The sequence below is a fragment of the Mesoplodon mirus genome (assembly GCF_964341445.2).
Source record: "Mesoplodon mirus genome assembly, chromosome: 11".
NCBI classification, from domain to species: domain Eukaryota; kingdom Metazoa; phylum Chordata; class Mammalia; order Artiodactyla; family Ziphiidae; genus Mesoplodon; species Mesoplodon mirus.
The window spans coordinates 35,626,678-35,653,588 of NC_138987.1; the positions used below are offsets into that span (position 1 = coordinate 35,626,678).

At 45.2% G+C, this 26,911-nt stretch overlaps 2 protein-coding genes across 3 annotated transcripts; one reads left to right on the forward strand and one right to left on the reverse strand.

The window, feature by feature from the left end:
- Positions 1 to 1,024: 1,024 nt before the first annotated feature.
- EIF3L (eukaryotic translation initiation factor 3 subunit L) lies at positions 1,025 to 25,806 on the forward strand. Of its 2 annotated transcripts, XM_082635136.1 has the most exons (13): positions 1,025 to 1,134; positions 1,681 to 1,729; positions 2,625 to 2,835; positions 3,920 to 3,999; positions 9,679 to 9,740; positions 13,016 to 13,085; positions 13,283 to 13,356; positions 17,048 to 17,219; positions 18,946 to 19,100; positions 19,876 to 20,046; positions 20,833 to 21,330; positions 24,307 to 24,387; positions 25,587 to 25,806. In XM_082635136.1, the coding sequence occupies exons 1-13, from the start codon at positions 1,102 to 1,104 to the stop codon at positions 25,623 to 25,625; spliced, it is 1,695 nt and encodes a 564-aa protein (XP_082491262.1). In that variant the 5' UTR covers positions 1,025 to 1,101; the 3' UTR covers positions 25,626 to 25,806. The 2 variants fall into 2 exon arrangements, with proteins under 2 accessions (XP_082491262.1, XP_082491263.1); XM_082635137.1 differs by lacking the exons at positions 1,025 to 1,134; positions 1,681 to 1,729; positions 3,920 to 3,999.
- LOC309811682 (GA-binding protein subunit beta-2-like) lies at positions 5,566 to 8,722 on the reverse strand. Its single transcript, XM_082634685.1, is given in 2 exon segments — positions 5,566 to 7,958; positions 7,962 to 8,722. Coding segments are annotated over 2 exon segments (1,341 nt in total). The 5' UTR covers positions 8,310 to 8,722; the 3' UTR covers positions 5,566 to 6,965.
- Positions 25,807 to 26,911: the final 1,105 nt, after the last annotated feature.

Below are 26,911 nucleotides of genomic sequence, written 5' to 3' on the forward strand. Positions count from 1 at the left end.
TGTCACATAAATATATCCTACTGAACTCAAATGTTCCCAACAGGATTTCCTTTAGCTGAATCCCAAACGCCACTAGACACAAGGGGAAGTGTGACAGGGGAGAAATCGGAGTAGAGAGCGGCTCTAAGCGATTGCAATAAAAATATTACTTTTGCAAATTTTACAAAAACATATGATCATGTGAGCACGTTGCTGGGTTACCCTCCTTGCGCCTACGAAGAGTCTCCATGGGTCCTTACGCTTAGTTCCACGACGGTTATCACCTCTAGGTAACAGACAACGGGGGAACGCAAAGCAAAAACTCGGTACAAAGAGTTGGGGCGTGGCACTGCTATTCTAAATGGCTAAACTAAGGCCCTTGACCCACATATCGGTTTGTGTTGGTCTGTTTTATAACCCAGTCCCTAACTCTAGGGTTTTCTCAGGAGCCGAACCCACCCCCGTGCCCGATTCCGAACACCACCCACAGCGCTCAAGGCTGCCCGAGAGGGTGGGTCTCACGACCCTCTCCTCACATCACAGCTGGCTTCATCTTTGCCTGCTCCAACCTTAACGTGTAAAGTCGGCGGGCGCCTTTTCTCAATGCCCTCTCACTGTATTGGACTAAGCCTCAACTTTTACACCCAGTAAGTTTAGACTTTTGAGGGCGGAACGTTTGAAGACTTTTTTTTTTTTTTTTTTTTTGCCGCAGGCAAACCTCTTCCAGCTAAATCCACGATCAGGCCCCCCCATATCCGATTTTCCCTTCACGCGAGAGGGCGGCCGAGGAAGCTGTCAGCCATCTTTTGAGTGTCATTATTTCTTGTTTCAACTATTTTGCCCATCCTTTATTACGCCGAAATATTTCACGTGTTTATTTCTAAATCTTTGCAAGTATTATAGAATCACCTTCCTTGTAGAGCCTCTATTTGAAGAAAGAGGAATAATGTATGGGTTTGTTGCTTTCGCCCTTCCAAACATGGCTGCCTCAGATTTCCGGCGGCCCCGGAAGAGCTTCCGATTTCCCGGCAGCCTCGAGGGGGGCTGGACTTCCGTCGTCAAGAGGCAGGCGAGGCCCACTTTTTCCGCTCTTTCCGGCCTGGGTCCGCGAGCGCCGCAGCCATGTCGTATCCTGCTGACGATTACGAGTCTGAGGTAATCTGGTCTTGAGCGTGTGCTGAGCTCCGCGAAGGGGCAGGGCTCTTTGGATGCTAGGCCCCGCGGGGAGACGGTGTCCGGGCCTCTCCGGGAGCACTCGCGGGCCGCGACCAGCCCCAGCCGGCCTCCCCGCTTGCGCGTTCCTCGTGCCGTTGCCACCCGCAGCTCCCGGTTCTTGATCAGCCCGTCTCGGCCCGCCCATCTCGTGTGTCCGGTCCCCTGGTCCTCTCCTTTTCCAAGTCCGGGAACGGAGGCTAGTTATAGGATTCTGTGTGTCTGTAACTGCACTCTGATTTCTTATGGTCTGGGTTCAGTCTTGTCAAGCCCCGCAGACTCCCACAGCCTCTTGGGCTTTGCTCTGCCTTATTGCAGCTGTAACGCGGTATTGTCATCGTCTGTTTGTTCTCCCTTTTCTCACAGGCGTGTGAGTTCCTCAAAAGAACGAGACTGTGTCTTATCCACCTTTGTATCCTTAGAACCTAGAACGAGCATTTTGGATTCACGAACTGGTGACTGTCTTGTCTGTGTCTCTTTCGTTTCTAGGCTGCTTACGATCCCTATGCTTACCCGGGCGACTATGATATGCACACAGGTGAGTCTACAGGTTTGTCTGGCCAGCTTCTAGGGATTGGCACCTTTTTGGATGTCTCAGAGCAGCTCTGACGGGCAGCTGCTTAAAACTAGGTCTGGATGGTCCAGGTTTAGAGTCAGTTACTAGCTCTCAGCAGGAGAGCTATTAAACCAGGCCTTATTCATGGTCCACCTCAAAGTCTCAGAAGGGAAAGGTTACTGTCCTGACTGTGGTTTCCTTGTTGAAGCTGTTAGCTGAAGAAGAAGATCTTGTTGTGAAAAATTAAAGTAATTAAAACCAAGTCCAAGTGAAATCTTTTTTGGAAGGTTTTTGATGTTTCCTGAGTTGTTCCAGTAATTTGGTTTGATTTAGCACTTAGTAAGTGCCATGTGTTGTTCTGGGTACTTGGTGTGAAGTATTTCACTTACCCCTTACAGCAGTTCTACAGAGACATAAACTAACATTACAGGTGAGAAAACTTGAGGACAGAGGAGTTTAGTTACTTGCACCAAGTCATATGGGTAGAAAATGGCAGTCATTCATTTATTCAAAAAATATTAAGTGCCTACTACTTACTGCCCTTCGCACAGTTCCCCCCCCTCCCCCCATAACTGTTCCGGGTCTTGAGGGTACACCTGGGTGCAAGACAGGGTTCTTGCTTTCATAGACGTTAGGTTCTGGTGTGGGAAACAATAAGCAAATAAATAACTTCAATAAATAAATAAGTAGTGGGAAAATGTTTTGAGGAAACAGGCCCGTGGGGATTGGGAGTGACATGGAGAGGATTTATATTTCTGAGTGTTTAAAAGGGAATTATACCCGATTTTATAGACTTGAATTTTGTTTAGGGGATGGCCTTGCCCTTTTGTTATGTCCTATGTGTGGATTTCAAGTGTTTATTATATCTAATCTCTAGGAGATCCGAAGCAGGATCTGGCTTATGAACGTCAGTATGAACAGCAGACCTATCAGGTGATCCCTGAAGTGATCAAAAATTTCATCCAGTATTTCCACAAAACTGTCTCAGACTTAATTGACCAGAAAGTGTATGAGCTACAGGCCAGTCGTGTCTCCAGCGATGTCATTGACCAGAAGGTATATGAGATTCAGGACATCTATGAGAACAGGTATGGGCCACTGGCTGAAATGATCTCTTACTGGGTGAGACTGGCTTAGTAATGCAGTCTCTAAAAAGGGGTGATGTTTATTCATTTCTCTGTAAAGAGAGTGCCCGAGGGGTTTCTGTGATTCTTTGGGGGCTAGGGACATGTTATTTTGTTGAACTCGTTGCCCAGAACTTGTACAAGGCCTAAAATAGTACCATCACTATCAATAATTATAATAGCAATAATATGTATGATCATTATAGATCAGGCAATGTTCAGAGTGCTTTTTCTGTATTTACTGATTTATCCTTCACAGTAGCTCCATGAAGTAGGTTCTGTTGTTTTCCTCATTTTATAGATGAGAAAACAAAGCACAGAAAGGATAAATCTCATAGCTAGCTAAGTGGATGTGCTGAGTTTTGCACCTGTCCAGTCTTTCACCAGAACCTAATTTCTAAACTGTGTTGGACAACTTCTCAACACAAAACAGGGTGAGCGGAGCTCTGAGTGGTTGCTTCTGGTTTTGAGGGGACTGCCCTTATGTAATGGGCGTTAGAAATGAGACAGGTCAATCACAGTTGGATAGTTAGGAAAGACTTCATCAAGGAAATAGGGTTGTGAAGCATCTTGGGCAGCAGTGTTTGCGTTGGATGCTTGAGGGCTGTTGTGGCATCAGACTGCAACAGACAGACTGATTTGCTTCCATGTTTGGAGAGGGGGAGGAGGCACAGTACTCCAGGAAGTAGAAGGAGAGGTGGAAAGCTAAGGGAGGGGGGTGGGGGTGTCTAAAAGGTAGTTCTCAAGTCAGGGAACAGTAAGCAGTGAAATATGACTAGAGTTCATGATACAGAGGCAGGAGATGATCCTGAAGAGCTTGGTAGGTGCCTAGCCGATGTAAAAGAAATGTTTCACCTTATTAAGAAAGATTGTCTGGGGTATAGAATTGGGTTGAGGAAAGTTGTAGACTTGGAGGCTCTGGCCCTGGCTCTGTTTCCGTGACTTCTTCCCTTTTCGGAGTTTGGGTACTTATTTATAAATATGAGGATTGTCTCTTCTCAGATCCTTCCTATTTTGGAGTTCTAGAATACTTTTTCTTGATTTTCAGCTGGACCAAGTTGACTGAAAGATTTTTCAAGAATACACCTTGGCCTGAGGCTGAAACCATTGCTCCACAGGTTGGCAACGGTAGGTGTGAGTGTTTTGTGTCCTGTGCGTTGGATGGGATCCTATGACTGAGGCTCATTAGAAAGCTCAGGACGACCTGTGTCTGTTTTGCTCACCATTTTATTTCCCCAGGGTTTGGTACATAGTAAATTCCTTAGTAAATAACTTGTTGAATGAAAACTGAATAGATGAAGAGGGGACATAGGTGTTTCACATGTGGTGAAAGCTGAAGTTGGGATTTTTGTCTTGACTGGTTTCCTCTTCCCTCCGTAATTTTTGGGGTCATTACAGTTGCTTCAGAATGGGCTCTCTGGCCTCCTCTCATGTTTCACTTTCTGATGATGTCTTTTAAATATGGTGTGAAGTAAGAAGAGCCAGCTTCATTCTTTTGCATGTGGATAGCCAGCTGTCCCAGTACCAATTTTCAGAAAGACAATTCTTTTTCCATTGAATTGTCTTGACACTTCCCGAAATCTGTTTTCATGTAAATGTAGAGGTTTATTTCTAGACTGTCACTTTGATTCCATTGATCTATGTCTATCCTTATGCTTGTACCAACCACACTGTCTAAATGGTTGTAGCTTTGGAGTAAGTTTTGAAATTGGCAAGTGTAAGTCCTCCACCTTTGTTGTTCTTTTTCAAAATTGCTTTGGGTCTTCTGAGTCCCTTGAATTTCCATGTGAATTTTAGGATCAGCTTGTCAATTTCTGCAAAGAAGCCAGCTTGGATTTCGATATAAATTATGTGGGATCTGAAGATCAATTTGGGAGAGTTTTGCCATTTAACAATATTAAGTCCTCTAATCCATGGACGTGGGATGACTTTCCATTTATTTAGGTGTTTGATTTCTTTCAACAGTGTTTTGTAGTTTTTTAACGTACAAGTCTTTCACTTCTTTTGTTACAGCTAACATTTTTTGAATACTAAACATTAGTATCATCATCGTTACTCAGGTTTAGAACTCATTCTTTTTTTTTTTTTTTTTTGGCCACATAGTGCAGCCTGCGGGATCTTAGTTTCCCGACCAGGGATTGAACCCGTGCCCCCTGCATTGGGAGTGCAGACTCTTAACCACTGGACCTCCAGGGAAGTCCTAGAACTCACTTTTTTTTTTTTTAAATTTAATTTATTTTTTATACAGCAGGTTCTTATTAGTTATCTATTTTATACATATTAGTGTATATATGTCAATCCCAATCTCCCAGTTCATCCCACCACCACCACCCCGCCACTTTCCCCCCTTGGTGTCCATACGTTTGCTAGAACTCACTCTTAAATGTGTTTCCGTATTGCTTAGACATTACGCTCTGTTTAATATTTTGCCTGTAAAGAATATAATATTGCGTATGTTGAGCACAATATGAGTCCTGTAATACATGTTTTTAAACAGATAAGGATTCACAGGACTCAAAAGTATAAAAGAATTGGTATAAAAATCCCCCTCCCATTTTTATCCCAAGTTGTCCGTTTTTCTCCCTGGAGCCATCTAGTGTTCACCGTTTTCTTGTTTATCCTTCCTCTGATACTCTGTGCATATATAAGCTATTAGGAATAACTTGTTCCTTTTTTACAAAGACTAGATAGATGCTCCTTTCTTTCCATTTTTAAAATTTATTATATTTTTGGAGAGTATTCTGCAGCTCCAGGATTCCCAAGACCACCCCCAGGTTTGATTATTTGCTAGGAGGATTCATAGGACTCAGTCCAACAGCTGTGGGGCTTTCTATGGCGCTACCAGAGCAGATCATTACAAACTCAATGTCCAGGCATTTTATTGGGGGCTGGTGTTGTAGGCATATCCTCTGCCTAGCATGTACTTAAATTCCAGACTCCCAGAAGGAAAGCAGGTATTCAGTATAAACCATGTTGTTTGCACAAACAGTTTAGGGATAGCAGACCACCCTTATGAGATTGGTGGGAAACCCTCCTGAAATCTAGGTTCTCAGATGCCAAGCAAGGACCAACTTTACCAGCAGGCCTTTCTAAGGCTAATAGTCTCAGACCTGTATGTTAACTTCTGCACAACATTGATATCCAAAGACCTCATCCCCGCTTTTTATTTTTTTATTTTTTATTTTTTTATTTTTTCACACTTAGAAAACTCAACAAAGTTTTATAAAATTAAAAAGTTGATATTAAAGCTTGATATTACATAAATAAATGGTTGGAAGCAAGTTGTTCTGACAACAGACTACCCTCCTGATTGCAACTTCATAAAATCCAGCCAGAGCAAAGTTGGTATCTCAGGACCAGATTGTTTCCTAACCCCACGAGCCTCTTTCTGGCCACTTTCCAGCATTGTAGAGGCACAGCATGGAGGATTTTGGATTTATATACACTTCTCTCCTTTCCAGTTTTAAAAAATTCTATTTCAGTTTCTTAAACTGGCATCTGAGCTATGGACACACAATGGATGCAAATTTAGTCAGGCAATCACACGTTTCTTTTCAGTGAAATTAACTCAGGATAGTGGGGAGTGCCTGCCTGCTCCTTCGGAAGTAGAATATATTTCTTTCTCTTCCCCAAAGCTTGCATCTAATCCCTCCTCCCAATTGGGTTTCTCCTCTAACAGGTACACATCATAAATCTAAGGCAAAGTTTCAGGTCACTTGATGGTACAACTATAATATTAAAGGCTCTGGGTGTGTCCATATTAGGAATATTATTTTAAAATCTTTTGATAGAAAGTCAGTTATTTAAAAAACAATGAATCTGCAACATCCAGCATTCTTTTACCTCTATGCTTCAAGCAATGATGTGAGCTGAGAAATTTGGTCCTTATTCTTTTGGTCCCTCAGAAGACTTGTTCTCTAAATTTGGCTTTGAATTTTCCAGTTGCATAGAGAGCCTTCCTGAGCCCAAACTCTGTACCCTGCTATAGTTTTCTTCTTTAGGACATTCTTAATTTTTATACAATGTTTGTCCTTTGTATTTTCTTTTAAAAAGAGGAAAAAGATGGACACAGCACAAGCTATGGCCCTTGCACATTAAGTTGAAACAGTTTCCATGGAAACTCCAGTATGAGGCTCTGTGGTCCCTACTGCCCCGGTCACTTCTGTCTCTCTCTCCTCCATCTCCCCCTCTGTAACTACTACAGCATCTACCTCAGCCACCTCTTCATCCATAGTGAAATCAACTCCATTGGGCTGTTGTCGGGCCATGGCCTCTAGCTTGAGGCGGTACTGTTCTGCCTCTTGCTCTTTCTTTAGGAGCTGGTGTCGGTATTCCTGGGCTCTTCGATTAGCCTCCTGGAGTTGCTGCTGAAGTAGCTCTCTTTCAGTGCCTTCCTTGCTTTCCTCCACACTGTCTGTCATCTCTTCTATTCTTGGTTTCTTAGTCACTGGCAATTTCTCTGCTTCTTCTGCCTCTTCTTCAATGACAGTCTCCTCTGCAACCTGACCAGCAGGTACAGTTAGAACTTGCTGTCCATCTTGCATAGTTACAATAAATGGCTGGCCAATGCCTCCAGTAGGGATTGCAGTTTGGATATTACCCAGAGGGACTCCATCGGTCACTATGGTGATGACCCTCTGGCCTCCACTCCCCACCACTTGCTGGATTGATGAGTCAACAGAATTTCCTTCTATGATTTCCTCTGAATTAGCTGTGGCTCTGTGTGAGTTGCAGAGGGGGGCTGATGCCTCAGCAAGAGCTGCAAGGGTGGCCAACACTGAGGTGGTAGAATTTGAGAAGTGTACTGTTGAGGAGGCATGGGGGTCACCTGAGGTCGTTTTGGTGCTGGCTGAAGAAACAAGGCTTGCGAGGTTGACAACTTCTCCTGACGTGAAGATGAATGGGGTACCCATAGTCACAGGGTTGGCTCTCTCAGGATTAGCATTCACCTGATTCTGCATTGCTTCCTGAAGGATGACCAGAATCTCAGCATTGTTCTTCTCCAGGGCTATGTCAAAGGCAGATTTATCAAACTTGCTGAAAGCATGGACATCAGCTCCATATTTGATAAGTAGCTCTACAACATCTCAATGGTGGTGCTCTGTGGCCCAGTGCAAAGCTGTCATCTTCAGCATGTCCTTGGCATTCACATCTGCACCATTCCTAACAAGTAGTTCCACGATGTGTGCATGTCCATCAGCTGCAGCCATGTGCAAGGGGGTCCTGTCCACTTTGGTCCGGGCATCCCTGCTAACGCCTGCTCGAAGGAGCACTTCTGCTGTGGAATAATGACCATACTGGGCTGCAAGGTGGAGGGGTGATGTTCCAAGCCAGTCTGTGGTGAATGGGGCACCATTTGCCATCAATGTTCTTACTTCATCATCTTGGCCTTTTCTTGCTGCTTCTAGCAACCTCTTCCCCAAGTCCACCAAAGACATCTCCTTGTCCGGGACGTTGCCGGCTGTGTTTTCACCAAGCCCGCCAGTTTGGTCCTGTTTCCTTCTCTAGTTAAGACTCCCTGTCACTGACGGTTACTTTTTGACCTTTTCACATATGCATATTTTGGGGGCCTTTAACCCCCCCTCGCGGAGAAATGGAGGCAGCAAAATCTCATCCCCGCTTTTTTTTTTTTTTTTTTTCCGTACGTGGGCCTCTCACTGTTGTGGCCTCTCCCGTTGCGGAGCACAGGCTCCGGATGCGCAGGCTCAGCGGCCATGGCTCACGGGCCCAGCCGCTCCGCGGCATATGGGATCCTCCCAGACCGGGGCACGAACCCGTATCCCCTGCATCGGCAGGGGGACTCTCAACCACTGCGCCACCAGGGAGGCCCTCATCCCCGCTTTTTAAAAAATTAATTAATTTATTTATTTTTGGCTGCGTCGGGTCTTCGTTGCTGTGCGCCGGCTTTCTCTAGTTGCGGCTAGAGGGGGCTGCTCTTCGTTGCGGTGCGCGGACTTCTCATTGCGGTGGCTTCTTTTGTTGTGGAGCATGGGCTCTAGGTGCACGTGCTTCAGTAGTTGTGGCACTCAGGCTCAGTAGTTGTGGCTCGTGGGCTCTAGAGCACAGGCTCAGTATTTGTGGCGCATGGGCTTAGTTGCTCCGTGGCATGTAGGATCTTCCCGGACCAGAACTCGAACCCGTGTCCCCTGCATTGGCAGGCGGATTCTTAACCACTGTGCCACCAGGGAAGTCCCCGCCTTCTTTCTTTTTTTTTTTTTGCGGTACGCGGGCCTCTCACTGTTGTGGCCTCTCCCGTTGCGGAGCACAGGCTCCGGACGCGCAGGCTCAGTGGCCATGGCTCACGGGCCCAGCTGCTCCACGGCATGTGGGACCTTCCTGGACCAGGGCTCGAACCCGTGTCCCCTGCATCGGCAGGCGGACTCCCAACCACTGCGCCACCAGGGAAGCCCCTTCTTTCTTTTTAATGGTTGCATCATCTCAATAGGATAAATGCCTTGAAATAGGACGTCTAAGTCAAAGATCCCCATGTATGTGCAGTTTTGATACTGTCCCATCGCCTTCCATGGAGCCATTAGTATTTACGTCGTGGTTAAGCAACTGTATGGCCAAAATATCTAAGTGGTGAAGGGAAATGGGCCTGAATGAGATTAAGATGAGGTTGAAAGAGTAAAGTGGGAAATGAATTTTCTCGTTGCATGTATTCTTGGGGTGTAAGTGTTAGAATTTTGATGTTGTTTGGCTTCTGAAATCACATTTACCACTTTACTTCCCACCAAGGGCTAAAACTGCCAGAAGACCCCAGTTGTTTGGTGGATTACTAAAGCACCCTTCTGCCATCTCTTTCAGATGCTGTCTTTCTGATTCTGTACAAAGAATTATACTACAGGCACATATATGCCAAAGTCAGTGTGAGTATCTAAACGTTGCTGGCAGTTTTTAAACTCTATGCCATTTTTGTCCCTGGAAAACAATTGCTAGTTTATATTGGTTCAGTGTCCAAGAGTGGTTGGCATGTTTTCTGAGCTTTCTTTTAAGAAAGGATGGAGGGAATGATTGAACCCAGAAAGCTGGGTGTCTGTTTCAGGCAAATGGTACCACTGCATAGCCTGTCCATCCTTTTAATTTCTTTATCCCCACAGTTCTTGACTGGACACTTAGCACATGCACTGGGTTGCAGGACGTCATCCTAAAAGTGTGTTCCCAGGTACCTTCGGATGCCTCCGCTTGGAATGCCCTTGCTTTTTCCCTTCAGTGCATTGCCACTGAGCCTCCTGCCCTCTGAGAAATACATAGAACTGTCGCTGTGTGCCAGGCACAATTCTAGGCACTTGGCATGCGTCTGCATGTCTCTAATCCCCATGGTGATCCTGCAAAGTAGGCAAACTGAGGCGCAGGGAGGTTGCTTTTTCTCAAATTCGTGCAGCTAGTAAATGGCAAAATTCTTTGAAGCTAGGCCTGTCTTATTGTGACATCATTGTTCTTTCTACCACAGTCTTCCAACTTTGGGCACTTGTTCGATTCTTTTCTTCCCGAGTTCTAAATTTTAGAGTGCTCTAAGTTTCTTAAAATACTGTCTACACTGTTTACAGGCATACCTTGGAGGTGTTGCAGGTTTGGTTCCAGACCACTGCAATAAAGTGCATATCGCAATAAAGCCAGTCCCATGAATTTTTTGGTTCCCAAGTGCATATAAAAGTTATGCTAGGGACTTCCCTGGTGGTCCAGCAATAAGGAATCCGCCTTACAATGCAGGGAATGCAGGTTCGATTGCTGGTTGGGGAACTAAGATCCCACATGCCACGGGGCAGCTAAGCCTGAGTGCCACAACTAAGACCTGACACAGCCAAAAATTTATTTTTAAATAAATAAACAATCTTAAAAAAAAAGTTATGCTACACTGTACTGTAGTCTGTTAGGTGTGCATATAGCATTGTATCTTTTAAAAATGCACATACCTACCCTAGTTCAAGGCATTATTATCTCTTGCCTGAATGACTACATAACTGCTTACCTGGTGTCAGTTTCCACTCTTGCCCGCTTAAGTTTATTCTCAACCTAGTAACCGTGGTGATCCTTTTAAAACATAGTCTCATCAAGTCACCGCCTTCCTCACAATCCTACCATGACTTCCGATCATACTTAGAATAAAATCCCAAGTCTTAGTCATGGTCCTGCTTGACCTGGCCCCTGACTTCCTTGCCAGTCTCATTTCCTGCATCTTTCCCTCCTTCCCTTGGCTCCTAGCCATACTATGTGACACTTCAGAGTAGATATCACTCTCTGACATTGTCTTATTTATTTGGGTTTTGTTTGCTTCCCCGACTAGAGGGTAAACTCCAGCAGGGCACGGACTTTGTCTTGTTCGCTGCTCTAATCCAGTGTCTGATCCCCAACGTTGACACGTTAATTGTTGGAGCGTGTATGTGCGTGTGTAAATTAAAGAAACTGCCACCACAGTCTCCTTAGGGTATTTCCATCTAAAGAGTTCCCAGCTTCTCACACTCACTCTCATCCCCCTGGGGATGACTTGACCTGACAAGAGCTCTGGTCTTGGCCCAGGAGCCCTCCGCCATCAGTGGCGGTAGGTGAAGGAGTTCTTGTTGCCAAAGTAATGTGGGGGGCCATGTTTTTCTGGCATCCCAGTGAGCTCTCTGACTACCTCATTTGATAGAAAGTAAAGATTCTCTTCTATCATTGATGCTATGGCTCAGGTACTTTGCAGGCTGAGCTAGTAATCTAACCAGCCTGTATAACATGGCTTTCAGCAGAACGTGGCATCAGAACCCATAGTATGGCTGGTTGCCACCTCTGATCTTTCCTCTGGTCTGTAGATGAAGATACAGCAGAAGTTTGTTGACCCCATGATCTCTTCACTAGGTACCAGATGGGGCAGTTTGATGTACATGATGGGGGTAGTTGGAGGGGGAGGTTTTCATTGAAAGAGCATTTACTGTATTAGGCACTTTCACTTCATAATCTCAGTTTTCAGAGGGATTAAGTACCTTGTCAGACCCCACAGTTAGTAAGCAGTGGGGCTAAGACTCCAAGGCAGTGTTCTTTCTACTCCATCACAAAATACACCATACATCACGTTGTTCCCCAGCTCAGAAATCTTCAGTGGTTCTAAGTTGCCAGCCACATGAAGTCTAGATCAGGGGTCAGCAGCCTGCTATGTACAGGGCCAGACAGAGAGTATTCTAGGCTTTGAGGGCTGTAATGGTCTCTGTCGAATCTATTCAGCTTTGGAGCAGCCATGGACAGTGAGTACACATGGCTCTGTTCCAGTTAAGGTTCTTATTTACAAAAACAGGCAACGGTGGATTTGCAGACCCCCTGGCTTAATTCTTGTTTGGCACTGTAAGACCTCTGCATTTTTGGCCTAATGTAGCCCAGTGTAGCATTGTCTGCCTTACTCCCTAACCTTCAAGCACCATGATTTTACTTCTTTGCCTTCATTAGTCCTGTTTTTCCTGAAACACCTTCCCCTCACTCCTCTGCCTTGCCAGATCTATATGCCTGAGCTTTAATGGTCAGTTAAAGGTTTTTTTGTTGTTTTTTTTTTTGCGGTACGCGGGCCTCTCACTGTTGTGGCCTCTCCCGTTGCGGAGCACAGGCTCCGGACGCGCAGGCTCAGCGGCCATGGCTCACGGGCCCAGCCGCTCCATGGCATGTGGGATCTTCCTGGACCGGGGCACGAACCTGTGTCCCCTGCATCGGCAGGCGGACTCTCAACCACTGCACCACCAGGGAAGCCCCTCAGTTGAAGTTTTTGGTTTAAAACTTGACCATTGGCGTCAGGTATTCAGTGCCCCTTTGAACTGCTGTAGCACTTAACTATCTTCCCTGTCACTTGAGTGCTCTCACATGCTAAGAAGGGGAGAGCCGACGTCAATTCTCATATACAGTTGACCCTTGAACAACACAGGTTTGTACTGTGCGGGTCCACTTATATGCAGATATTTTCAATAAATATTTACAGTGTTATAGGATCCACCATTGGTTAAATCTGCAGATGTGGAGGGTCAACAATACATTATACACAGACTTTTGACTCTGGAGGGTTGGTGCTCCTAACCCCTGTGTTTTCAAGGATCAGCTATATTTGTTTTCAACTGTCAGTGGCAGGCCACAAGTAGAACGCATTTAGATTAAATGTGTCCTCCTTTCTCTGCTTTGTTTACAGGGGGGACCCTCCTTGGAGCAGAGGTTTGAATCCTATTACAACTACTGCAATCTCTTCAACTACATTCTCAGTGAGTCTGAGGTTATGATGAGACCTCATATTGGCCTTCAGCTCTTTTTAGCAGGATTTTAATGTGCAGGTGGGAAGAGGGGGAAGTCTTGTGGTTCATAGCCCTTTTAAGAGAGAAATTACAAAATGCATTCTGCAGCCTTACTGAATGGGCATAGTCATTGATTGAGTCTGACTTTTCTGTGGTCTCTTGCCCAGATGCTGATGGTCCTGCTCCCCTTGAACTCCCCAACCAGTGGCTCTGGGATATCATCGATGAGTTCATCTACCAGGTATCTGGTCAGCCTTGGCCTAATTTGAAATACTGGTCCAGACAAAGAGCAGCTGTTACCATTGTTTGTGTTGTTAAAAAGATCATGGGGGCTTCCCTGGTGGCGCAGTCGTTGAGAGTCCGCCTGCTGATGCAGGGGACGCGGGTTCGTGCTCCGGTCTGGGAAGATCCCACATGCCGCGGAGCTGCTGGGCCTGTGAGCCATGGCCGCTGAGCCTGCGCGTCCAGAGCCTGTGCTCTGCAACGGGAGAGGCCACAACAGTGAGAGGCCTGCGTACCGCAAAACAAAACAAAAAAAGATCATGGTATATAGCCACCCTAGGGTAGTGTGAAATACCCTTTGCAAGTGGCCTCTGTGTTGTGGTGTTTTGAATCAGTGAGGTCTGAGAGCTCCATTCTGAACTCCAAAGTCTGGAGAACTGAGCTCCTGACATTGACCACGTTCTTAACTGACCTTGAGAGGTGGTCTGGCGGGAAGAACACAGGTTTCCAGGCTTTGGAGTCCGCTAGGAGTGGGTACTTGTCTGGGGGCTGCCACCTGGTGGCTCTGTAGTGATGACGTGTTACTTAGCTCTCTGAGCCTCACTTTCCTCGCCTACAGGAGAAAGATTCTATATCTTTTTTTTTTTTTTTTTTTGTGGTATGCGGGCCTCTCACTGTTGTGGCCTCTCCCGTTGCGGAGCACAGGCTCCAGATGCGCAGGCTCAGTGGCCATGGCTCACGGGCCCAGCCACTCTGCGGCATGTGGGATCTTCCTGGACCGGGGCACGAACCCGTGTCTCCTGCATCGGCAGGTGGACTCTCAATCGCTGCGTCACCAGGGAAGCCCAAGATTCTATATCTTGATTGTGGTGCTGGTGATGTGAGTATATGTTGGATCAGAATGAAAGAACATTTTTATCAAAAGGGAAAAATTACCTATCTCAGAGTGCTGTTGCTAAAAAACATAAAATAGTTGATTTTGGAAAACATCTTTTCCATGTTTTACAGGGATGGCACAGTTCTTACTAGGTATTTCAGGAGAAATCAGTTTCCTAATAAAGCAGTTATTTGAGCCCCATGGATCAAAGAGACTTTGAGTACAGAGTGCTGATAAGTTGTGATTGGTGAGCTGAGGAAACCTTCCTAGGGCTCTTTGAGAAAGAGGCTTCCTGCTCAAGACAGGCTTCAGTCCTTTGTGCAGTAAAGGCCACAAACCATACTGGCCTTGTTTGCCCTCTCTGGCTCCTTGGCTCCTTATTTGGAGTAATTTTAGAAGATTGTCTGTCCTGTTGGCTAGCAGCAAGTCAGGGAGGATCATCTGTGCTAAGGTTCTTCATCCCTCTTAAGATAATCCTAATTCCCTGGGCTTAACTTGTGTTCTCTTAAGGGGTTTAAGTGCTCCTGCTTCTAACAAAGACTGGCCAGTGTGGGCCAGGTGTGATTCCACCAGCCAGTCTTTGTGAAAAGTGAGAGCACTATAAGCCGCTTAAGAAGAAAACACCAGTTAAACCGCATGGGGTGAGGGGCTCTTCCCCACCACTCTCCTCTTTATTCTTGTTGTTTGTCTTTTTTAAAATATAAAAAAAAAAATTTTTTTTTTTTTTTTTTGCTCCTTATTCCCCACCACTCTTTCATTTATTTGTATTGATGCAGTAATATATGAATGTGTTGCTATTGTTGAGTTTTTGTTTTTTTTTAACTGCAGATAAAGTGAAAGTGTCTTCCTTCTTTGCCTTTGCAGAGGCATCAATTACTGTCTGGAAAGATAGTCATCATATAGAGACGTGCCTTGTTCTTTTGTGCCATGTACATGGTGTACCACTCTTGTGTATGTGTTACAGATAAAGTCTATTTCTAGGGATGATTATAAGTAGAATTGTTGGCTGAAGGATATTTGCTTTTAAAATTATTTTATAAATTTGTTTATTTTATTTATATATTTTTGGCTGCATTGGGTCTTCGTTGCTATGCGTGGGCTTTCTCTAGTTGCTACTCTTCATTGCGGTGCGTGGGCTTCTCATTGCGGTGGCTTCTCTTGTTGCGGAGCACGGGCTCTAGGAGCGCGGGCTTTGGTAGTTGTAGCATGTGGGCTCAATAGTTGTGGCTCATGGGCTCTAGAGCGCAGGCTCAGTAGTTGTGGCACACGGGCTTAGTTGCTCCGTGGCGTGTGGGATCTTCCCGGACCAGGGCTTGAACCTGTGTCCCCTGCATTGGCAGGCGGATTCCCAATCACTGCGCCACCAGGGAAGCCCTTAAAATTATTTTAAATCAGATATGTAGAGTCACAATTTGCATGCAATAAAGTGTACCAATTTTAAGTGTACGGTTGATGAGAGCTGACAAATGTATACACCACTACAATTAAGATATAGAACATTTTGTCACTTTGGATTTTAATAAATAGTAATTACTGCCCTCCTAAAAGGCTGTGTCAAATTATACTCCTACCAGCAGCATTTGAGAGCAAGTTTTCTGTACCGGATGGTATCGATCTAATTTTTGTCAGTTTGATAGGAAAGAAATGATAATCATTTTAATTTACATTTCTCTGAAGAGATTGAGCATTTTCCCTGCTAACTGACCAATTCTGTTTTTCTTCGAAGTGATCATCAGTATCCTTTGCCCATTTTTCTATCGGATGATCTTGTTCTTTTTGGCTTATGAGAATTCCTTCTATATTCTGGATACTATTCTTTGTTTTGTTTTGTTTTTCTTATAAATTTATTTTTATTTTTGGCTGTGTTGGGTCTTCATTGCTGCGTGTGGGCTTTCTCTAGTTGCAGCGAGTGGGTGCTACTGTTCGTTGTGGTGTGCGGGCTTCTCACTGCGGTGGCTTCTCTTTGTGGAGCGTGGGCTCAGTAGTTGTGGCACATGGGATCTTCCCAGGCAAGGGATCGAACCTGTGTCCTCTACATTGGCAGGTGGATTCTTAACCACTGCGCCACCAGGGAAGCCCCGATACTATTTGTTTATTGTAAATTTGGAAACGTTTTCTCCTGCACTCTTCGAGGAGGATGATATTTTAGAGTTGAAAAGTAATCTTAGGTCATCTAGAACCTAGATTCTAGGTCCCTGGTTTCCAAACCTGTGTATGCACCAGAAATCAACCAGGGAGCTTTTAATTCTGACAGAGTAACTAGGTCTCCTGTGCTAGTCTCTGGGTGACAGATGGAGCCAGCCCAGTGCTGGTCCCAGATAGAAACCCTGCCCCAAACAAATAGCTGTGGTATGTACCCTATATGTGCCTTACACTTGGCCAGGCTCTGTGGTTGAGACAGGGGTGACTCAGACTGGGTTCCTGTCACAGATGAATTGATGGTCAGCTCTGGAAGGGAAGACACACACATGCAGGTACCTGCCCCATCTCTACCATGTATGAGTAGATCTGTTGTAAGCCACCTGATTCTGGTGGCCAGGCTGATGGCACCGTGATGCCCAGAGACGTTAAGTGATTCTAGACTATGTTTGACTCCAAATTGAATGTTTTTTTCCACAAATTACCTCTCATTTTAGAGCTTTTTGCTTAGCTGTGGAATAAGTAACATAGTCAGTAATGAACAAATCCACAGCTTAATCAAAGATGGCTTTGAAAGAACCAGTAGTCCACAGACTGGTGTCGCGGGAGAAGTGGTGGCAGTAGCGTGTTGTGTGCTTGTGCTGTCCCTTTGGCGTTGACGCCACTGCTGCACGTTTCCCTTCTTCCTCAACAGTTTCAGTCGTTTAGTCAGTACCGCTGTAAGACTGCCAAGAAGTCAGAGGAGGAGATCGACTTCCTTCGTTCCAATCCCAAAATCTGGAATGTTCACAGTGTCCTCAATGTCCTTCACTCCCTTGTAGACAAGTCCAACATCAACCGACAGCTGGAGGTGTACACAAGTGGAGGTGAGTGCCGCCTGCCATCTGTGCCTCGTGAGTAGAGGCCGCGGGTAGTGCGGAGGAGTGATGGGCTGCTCCTCTTTGGTATTTGGGTGTGAACAGGAGCCGAGGGCTGATCTGGGGGCTGCTGGGCTTGGCAGTCTGTTGGCCGACAGACTGAACAAGCACTTCGTGAGAGCTGCATTTGTAAACACTTCTACTCCCTCTCCAGGGCCTTTGTTTAGATAAGCACTTCGAAAACTTTTTGGTGTGAGGACCACTTTACAGTCTTAAAAGATTAAGAATCACAAGGTTTATCTATATACAGATCTTGTTACAGTGAGAAGAGTGGTGTTTTTGCAAACCTCTTTAATGTCTGGCTTCATAGAAGAGAGCTGGAGTCTCCTGCTTCTTCACTCAGTCTGTGGCAATGTGCTGTTTTGGTTGAAGTATCTGAGGGAAATCTGGCCTCACACAGATATTTAATTGGGACAGGGAAGAGAAACTTAATAGCCTTTACAGGTAGCCTGGCTCTTCTCTGGTTCTGCATCAGAAGTTGACAGGGGGTAGTTTCATACAGGTTAGTTGCAGTGTGGAATCTAAAGCCTTATCAGTGAACTTATACTTTGTTACATTAAAGTTTATTGGTTTATCCTGCAGCTTGAATGAGTTTTTTTTACCTGTGCGTGATTTTGTAAGATACTGATTCATTGAGCTATCAAGATTTTCTGAAAAGTTGACACATTTTATTGTAGTTTTTTTTGTTGTTGTTTTAATTATTTCTTTATTTTGGCTGCGCCAGGTCTTAGTTGCGGCATGCGAACTCTTAATTGCAGCATGCATGCAGTATCTAGTTCCCCGACCAGGGATCGAACCTGGGCCCCCTGCATTGGGAGCTCGGAGTCTTACCCACTGGACCACCAGGGAAGTCCCAATTATACAGTGTTTTGAAACCACATCTGTTACTTTGACCATCAGCCTTATCAGATAGGTCTTCATTGGGGAGCTGTTGAGTTCGTAGTGGCAGATAGAAGTTTTATGAAATTCTCGTTTTTACTTAAAAGCTCAAGTTTTCATTGGCAGCAAACACTGCCAGTTGTTTTCATTGATACCTTAACAGGCTCACTGCACTCATTTTTGAGAAAATACCCATGTCTCTATTCATACTCTGGGTATCAGTTATTTTTTCAAGTAAAAATGGGGTTTTGTGGGGAAAAGAAAGTGGCTGGTTCTTTTATTGCAGGTGAGCGGTGGTAAAGAACACAGTGATGACAGTAGAGTTTGGTGCCACTACCCGACCGATGCTAAGTTGTCCACAGTTTTACCCGCGTTGTTTTTGCACCGTCAGTGCAAATGTCAACTCAGTGAGAAAGGCAAATAGTATCTTAGGAAGATAAATAGGAACACACCTAAATAGTGTTATTAGGAAGATAGCTTTGATCTCATGGACTTCCTGAAAGGAGGGGCCTTGCCAAGTAACTCTTATTGATGAGAGGGGTCCTCTCATATTCTTAGGTGTGTATGGATGGGGGGGCCTGCCACACCCCTTAGGTGACTTAGAAATGTAAGCTTAGCGTAAGGCCAGGCATGATGTTTCTTGGTATTCCTTCTAAGGCAGTTATTCCCTATTGCAGGAAGCTTTAGAGACTGGCAGTAGATGAAGAGTTTACTGAGGGTAAACTTCAAGGGTCAGGCTTGCCCTCCTTCCACTGCCTCTGCTGAAGTGCTCACAGTGTCTGTGTGTCTCTCTCAGGTGACCCTGAGAGTGTGGCTGGGGAGTATGGACGGCACTCCCTCTACAAGATGCTTGGCTACTTCAGCCTGGTGGGGCTTCTGCGTCTGCACTCCCTGTTGGGGGATTATTACCAGGCCATCAAGGTGCTGGAGAACATCGAACTGAACAAGAAGGTAATTCATTCCCTGTTTCCTGAGGCCCATCTTCCCAGAGCCAGAAAGTCTGTCTGTCTGCTTCAGGAGAGACTCTGATCTTTTATTAGGACAGATTTCATGGAGAATAAAAGAGGATTCCTCCCCAGGTCAGTGGAAAATTGAGACAAGAACTGGGAAAACCACTGCAGGGAAAATCTGAACCTGGACCAGGTGGTTTCTCTTTGGTGCTTAACAACACTTAAAATATTCAGCAGTCTTTTGATTCTGTTTTCAAACCAGACTGATGCTGGCAGGTTTTTACTTTTCAACTTTCACTGAAGAATTAATGAAAGACTTACTTAGTTCTAAGGTGGCACAGGTAATGATACGTTAGCAGTGGTTGTTTTCCTAGCCACAGAAACTTGGCACGTTTTTGTTTGACATGTGTGTATCTTATCTGTCCTTTCTCTTATAGGGCTTATTTGGAAAAGCAAGGACTAGAAAGCAAGAAAGAATGTGAAAGTGAGGTGTAGATGATTTTAGAGCTGAAAGAAATTTTAGGGTTACCTGGTCCAGTCCTTTTCTGTTACAGCCAAGAAAATGGAGTCCTCAGGTCACATAATCAGTAAGTGGTACGATCTGCACTCAGAGACTCTGACTTCAGAGCCAGGATTCCTCTGGGTAGTTCAGGGCCTCTGCAGGGAGCCCTCAGTGCTTCCACCTCAGCTGACACTAGGCCCCAGCAATTTTCAGATCCTACCTGGGATGAATTGGTCTTGAGATTCATGGCTGCTGCTTCTGCCTCCTTCCACAGAGCATGTATTCTCGTGTGCCCGAGTGCCAGGTTACCACATACTATTATGTCGGTTTTGCATATTTGATGATGCGTCGATACCAGGATGCTATCCGGGTCTTTGCCAACATCCTTCTCTACATCCAGAGGACCAAGAGCATGTTCCAAAGGACCACGTACAAATATGAGATGGTAAGGAGGCCTCTGACCAGCTGACACACCTATGCCAACAGTTTTTGGGTAAACGCCTTCCAAAATTTTGCTCTTTTATATGCTTTTTCAATAGGATGATTTTTTAATGGCTAGCCTACTTAAGTGTTTTCTTTGTTACACCTATTACTTCAGATCATTAACACCCTGATGATAAGGACAGAATTTTTGTTTCACTTTTATTCCCCAGCAGTGCCTAGAGTGTTCACTGGGCTGTGGGTGTTTAAAATCAGTTAGATGTGGGTACTGCCCTCAAGCAGTTTGCCTGGACGAGGGTGGATTCAAAACATGCATAGAATTGGGAGCAGGTTTCTAAGCAGAGCAAAGGTGTTGAGACTTGGAAGTATGGTCATGTAGTAGCACAATAAATCATTTTGGCTAGAAGGCAGGAGAACAGCCAGATTGGGGTATTAGAGTCTGGGATAACCTTCACTACCCAGCTAAAGTATTTAATCTTTATTCTGGAGTCATTAAGTGCCATCAGAGATTTCTGGGTGAATTGATCATGATTGGTGTGGAACAATTGACCTGCCAGTGATGAGGCAGAGTTAGCAGTAAAGAGTCCAGGTCCTACAGAGGACCTGGAACTAGGCGAGAAGTTCCGTAGAGCTAGAGGGAGGATTGGAGGAGACATTGGGAAAGTTAGCTGAAGGGTGTAAGACAAAGGGAGAAGTCAGAAGGTCTGTACAGAGTGTACTTGGGAGGATGGTGGGGACCTCAGAAAATCCATTCATTTGACCCTGCACCGATCTCTCCCCCAACCCCCAGATTAACAAGCAGAATGAGCAGATGCACGCCCTGCTGGCCATCGCCCTCACCATGTACCCCATGCGTATCGATGAGAGCATTCACCTCCAGCTGCGGGAGAAATATGGGGACAAGATGCTGCGCATGCAGAAAGGTGACCCACAGGTCTACGAGGAACTTTTCAGCTACTCCTGCCCCAAATTCCTGTCACCTGTAGTGCCCAACTATGACAACGTACACCCCAATTACCACAAGGAGCCCTTCTTACAGCAGCTGAAGGTGTTTTCTGACGAGGTGCAGCAGCAGGCCCAACTCTCAACCATCCGCAGCTTCCTCAAGCTCTACACCACCATGCCTGTGGCCAAGCTGGCCGGCTTCCTGGACCTCACTGAGCAGGAGTTCCGAATCCAACTTCTTGTCTTCAAACACAAAATGAAGAACCTGGTGTGGACCAGTGGCATCTCTGCCCTTGATGGCGAATTTCAGTCAGCCTCTGAGGTTGACTTCTACATCGATAAGGTATGACTGCCCCTTGGGCTAGGTTCTCAAGGCACCCACTGTTCTGGGCATCTGGGACATATCATTGAACAAAATCAACAAAGATTTTTGCCCTTGTGCTGGTATTCTAGTGTTTAAAAAATGACAAAAAGCATTATAATTAAGCAAAACATGTAGTAGTTTGGAAGTTGCCACATGCCGTGGAGTAAGTTGGGGTAATGGTGGTGGAAGGCACAGGCTGCAGTATTAAGTAAGGTGCTCAGGGTAGACTTTGTTGAGAAAGTGAAACTGAAGCTAAGACTTGAAGGAGGTGTGGAAATTAGCAAGCAGATACCTGGAGGAAGAGCGTTCCAGGTGGAGGGAGCAGTTAGAACAAAGGCCCTGAGGCAGGAGCTAGCCCAGACAGCTGCAGTGCGGCTGGAGTGGCCTGAGAGGAGGTTGTGGTGGGAGATGAGGTTGGAGAAGAAGGGGGGAGGGTGCTTAGTAGACTGCTGGAAGTACTCTAGTGGGTGGGAGGCCATTGTCCTGACTTGTACCACCCTAGATTGGTGCTGCCTGGTTTTGAACTTGATATAATGGGATTATGCAGTATGTGGTATTTTCTGTCCAGCTTCTTTTGCTCAACATTACATTTGAGAGAATCACCATCCCCTGTTGTCATATGTAGCAGTAGGTCAGCCATGCTTATTGTTCTGTGATGTGTGATGGTCCAACTTCTACTGCAGTTACTGACCATGGTGTTTCCACTCTTCTGGTGGACATTTGGGTGGTTTTTGGCTATTGAACAGTACACATAACGGTGTTTTTTTGGGTTTTTTTGGCTGTGTTGGGTCTTCGTTGCTGCACGCAGGCTTTCTCTAGTTGAGGTGAACGGGGGCTGCTCTTGGTTGTGGCACACAGGCTTAGTTGCTCCGCAGCATGTGGGATCTTCCCGGACCAGGGCTCAAACCTGTGTCCCCTGCACTGGGAGGCGGATTCTTAACCACTGCACCACCAGGGAAGCACCTATGAGGCAATTTTTTAAAATATCCTACATTTTTGGTTGCTTTCAGAATGATGTTGGTCTACAATACACACATATGTACACAACGTCTCTTAGGGATATACAACCCTAAGAGACAAATAACCTCACAATATACCATACGTATGTGTGTGTTTATCCATTGCTAACAACTACTTTTTATTTATTTAATTTAAATACTCTTTTTTTACAACGTTGTAAATCAACTATACTCCAGTAAAAATTCATTTTTTAAATTAATTTATTTTTGGCTGACAGTTTTTAATGATAAAATTTGCATGACAAACTTCACCACTTTAAAGGATATAAGTCCATGATTATTAGTTTGTTCACCATCTTGTGCAACCATCTCTGCTGTCTAATTCCACAGCGTTTCCGTCATCCCAAAGAGAAATCCCTGCCCGTTAACAGCATTCCCCATTCCTCCTTCCCCCGCATCCCTGACAAATCAGTGATCTTTCTTCTGTCTCTGTGGATTTGTCTATTCTTGATATTCTCTAAAAATAGAATCATGAAATATGTGGCTTTTTGCGTTTGATTTCTTTTATTGAGCATCTTTTCAAGTTTAACCCAGGTTGTAGCAAGTATCAGTACTTTATTCCTTCTTACAGCCGAATAATATTCCACTGTTTGGGTATACCACACTTTGTTTATCTGTTCATTAGTTCGTGGACAGTTGAGCTGTTTTCACTGGTTATTATGGATAATGCTGCTATGAATTTTTGTGTACACATTTTGTGTCAACAGTATGCTCTTGGGTGTATACACCTAGATGTGGGATTGCTTCGCCAGTTGGGTAGTTTGTTTTTGGAAGCTCATCGTGCTAAACCAGATCCTCTCGTTTTAGACTTCATGGCTTTTTGAAGGCTTGGTGTGAGCACAACTTGGCTATCCCTGCCATGGACAGACTCACCAAAAGCAGAAACATGTCTGTAGTGGAAGTTTTTCAATGTTTTTTTGGCGGGGGGGGCGGTTCGTGGGCCTCTCACTGTTGTGGCCTCTCCCGTTGCGGAGCACAGGCTCCGGACGCGAAGGCTCAGCGGCCATGGCTCATGGGCCCAGCCGCTCCGTAGCATGTGGGATCTTCCCGGAATGGGGCACGAACCCGTGTCCCCTGCATCGGCAGGCGGACTCTCAACCACTGCGCCACCAGGGAAGCCCTCAGTGTTGTTTTTAAGTCATGTTTTTGAATATCAGAACTGTCCATCCCCTGCAGTATCGCATCAGCTAGCTAAAGTCCTTTTTGAATTTATTCCCAATGCCTGACGTGTACACGTTCTTTGGCAATATCAGTCATTTGCTCCATCCCTCCATCCCTTTTAGTGACCCAGCTGAACTGGTCCCAACCATCTGGATGGTCTTTAATAAAACACTTCTCCCAAGATTTAGCAACTTGGTTATTACAAATAAAATTTTGCTGTGAGGTTATATTCAGGTTAAATTAATAATATGATTTAAATTTCCTACATGAAAATGTTTTTAATTGCATGTTTTTATTATTGTTCCTTATTGGTTCAGGTTTGTCTTTGGCAAAATACTTTCTTTTTTTTTTTTTTGCCTTTTTTCATCCTTGACTTGAAAAAATCCTATCAAAGAGATTCAGAAAGTTCTTGGGTCTTAACCTAGATTATGTCATAATTTACAAGTAAAATGGTGCTCAACAAAATATTTTGAGCTAAAAAGCAATTTAAAATCTAGACTAGTTTGCAACTTTATACTCATAAACAGTGTATAAGAATAAAATGCTATTTTAAATGTTACTATTGCCAAAAGATTCATGTTCGTTAAAAAAGACTAGAAAATAAAATAAATGAATTAACAAGAAGAAAATAAAAATCAGCCATCTAAAAAGAAAGAGTTGCTATTGACTGGTAATGCTCTTCCGCAGGGGTTTATCTAGCACTTAGCATCACTGCTATTTGCAGGTCCGTAAGTGGCTCTCCCTCACTGCTCCTGTCTGTCTGCTTTTCTCATAGGACATGATCCACATTGCAGACACCAAGGTGGCCAGGCGCTATGGGGATTTCTTCATCCGGCAGATTCACAAATTTGAAGAGGTGAGAGGTCTGAGAGAGCGGTGTGTGGGCTGGGGACAGAGGTTAGGAACTGGGTGGGGAGTTATAAATTGTTTATTTCTCATTTCTGTTCTCAAGAAAGCCTGAAATTGGCCCTTTAAGTTTCTGAGCTAGACTGGCTGGCTGCTTGGGGTTTGGGGAGTGGGGTTGGGCCTGTAGGAGTTGCTGTGTCAGCCTTCTCTGGAGCATCTCTTTCCAAGATCTCCCGCTGCGGGTGGCCAGCTCTCTTCTCCCTCCCTGGTATTTCCTAATATGGGTGGATTCACTGCCTGCTCTTACCCATCCCTCACCATTTGGCAGTTACTCTCTGACTTAGACAGGTCTGGCCAGTTTCTGCAGGCTGAGACCATGAAGCTCTGTTCTGACAGACTTGGTGCATTCCACATCCTGCCCTTGGAGAGGTCTTGTGGGTCACGTTTTGTGGCCATAGCTAGAGCCACTGCGTCTTGGTGGTTTGAGTCCTCCAGCAGAGGTCACTGTCACTGCTGTGCTGTGGTCCATGCTTCCGGACTCCTCCTGCAGGATAATAATGCAGCCCTGGCAAGTCTAGCCACCCTGGGTCCCTTTCCTGTCTATAAAATGGGCAGAGCAGTATGGGATGTGTGTTTGTTGAGTGTGAAGGGCAGATAGAACAAGCTGCATGACTTGTGTGACACCATAAGAATGTCAGGTGGAGGACCTAACCGAGCATTTACACATGATAGTAGACAACTCATGCTCATGTCAGAGGGGTGGCCTGGCCTGGTGATATCGTGCACACTGTAGGAAAAGGTTTGGTGGAAAAGCCATATCTGACTGGGCTTCCCTAGTGGCACAGTGGTTAAGAATCTGCCTGCCAATGCAAGGGACACGGGTTTGAGCCCTGGCCCAGGAAAATCCCACATGCCGCAGAGTAGCTAAGCCCGTGTGCCACAACTACTGAACCTGTGCTCAAGAGCCCGCAAGCCACAACTACTGAGTCCACGTGCCATGACTACTGAAACCTGCGTGCCTAGAGCCCGTGCTCCGCAACAAGAGAAGCCACTGCAATGAGAAGCCTGCACACCGCAACGAAGAGTAGCCCCTGCTCACCACAACTAGAGAAAGCCCGCATGCAGCAATGAAGACCCAACACAGCCAAAAAACAAACAAACAAATAAAAAAAAAAACCATACCTGATTTTGCTTTTCTTTCTCTTCCAGCTTAATCGAACCTTGAAGAAGATGGGACAGAGACCCTGAGTATATGCATACTTGACACTACTCAGGAACCTATTTTGATGTCATCGTAGGTGGGGAGTGTTTTTGCCACCATGAAGCCTTTACCTGGCTCAGCCATCAGCCAGTCAACTGAGTTGAAGTTTATTTAAATCAGAGTGAAATTTTTTAAATAGGTCTCAATAAAGGATCTTGTTTAGAGTCAGATTTGTCATCTCATTGTGGTTGGGGAGCATCTGCGGACAAAGGGCAACAATATGTGATTTCCCATTTGTCATGAGATACTTTCTCCTGTTGCGTTCCTTATTGGTGTTTGAATTATTTAATCCCTGGATTCAAAGTATTATACAGTATACAGGACATTTTCATATTCAGTATATTATCTGCATCTCACAAGAATCCTGTGAGCATTAATGACCTGCCATAATTTGCATGCATGTTTGTGGAAGTGCTGGGTTTCAGGAAGGAACTACTGAACACACTGCCAGGACTGTGCTGAAAGGAATCCATGTACATTGCCTATACTTCACAGCTCGGGTTTAGTAGGATCCCCATTTCACTGATGAGGAAGCAGACTTGGGGAGTTAAGTGGCTTGATCGAGGTCACGTAGTTATAAGGAAAAGCAAAGAGTTGGCTCCAAACTCTACTGTCTTCTGCTGCCCAGGTCTCCTGACTTTTCACACTGAAAACTTTGGTTTTTGTCGTGGGCAGCCTCTCCCACCCTCAGTGAGGTTCGGAGCTACTGCTTGTCTGCCGGAACCTTCACGGCCAGTCACAGCTGGGTTGTGTCTGTTTTTCTCTCTCTTTGCCATCCCTCCCTTAAACAACCATATGGGATCTGCCATCTTGGGTATTTCTTTGAGATGGCATCTTCTGCATCCCAAAACCTGGCAGCCCACAGTGTTACCGGAGCCAATTTCTAATCTTTTCTAACAAAGCACAGATCATACTGATCTATAATAATTACAAACTTTACTGAAACTGGTTGTCTCAGGTAACTCACACAACCTACCCATCAAAGATCAAATGTTCCTGGAGCTGTAGAAACTTTATATTCAGGAGTAAGGCCCTCAGAATGGTCTGAACACTGTTTATGCATTATCTCACTCTGGAGACGGGTAGATGTGGAATCCTGGTTTTATTGATGAGGAAAGTGAGGCTCAGAGTAAATAGCTTGTCCAAGGCCAAAGTAGTAGGTAGTGAAGGCAGGTCTTTCGTTTCTCAAACTTGTGGTTTTACTTTAGAAAGCCCTACCCTAAGACTGGCAGCAAGAGGTGAAACAGCAATAAATACCCCATCAAAATCTGCA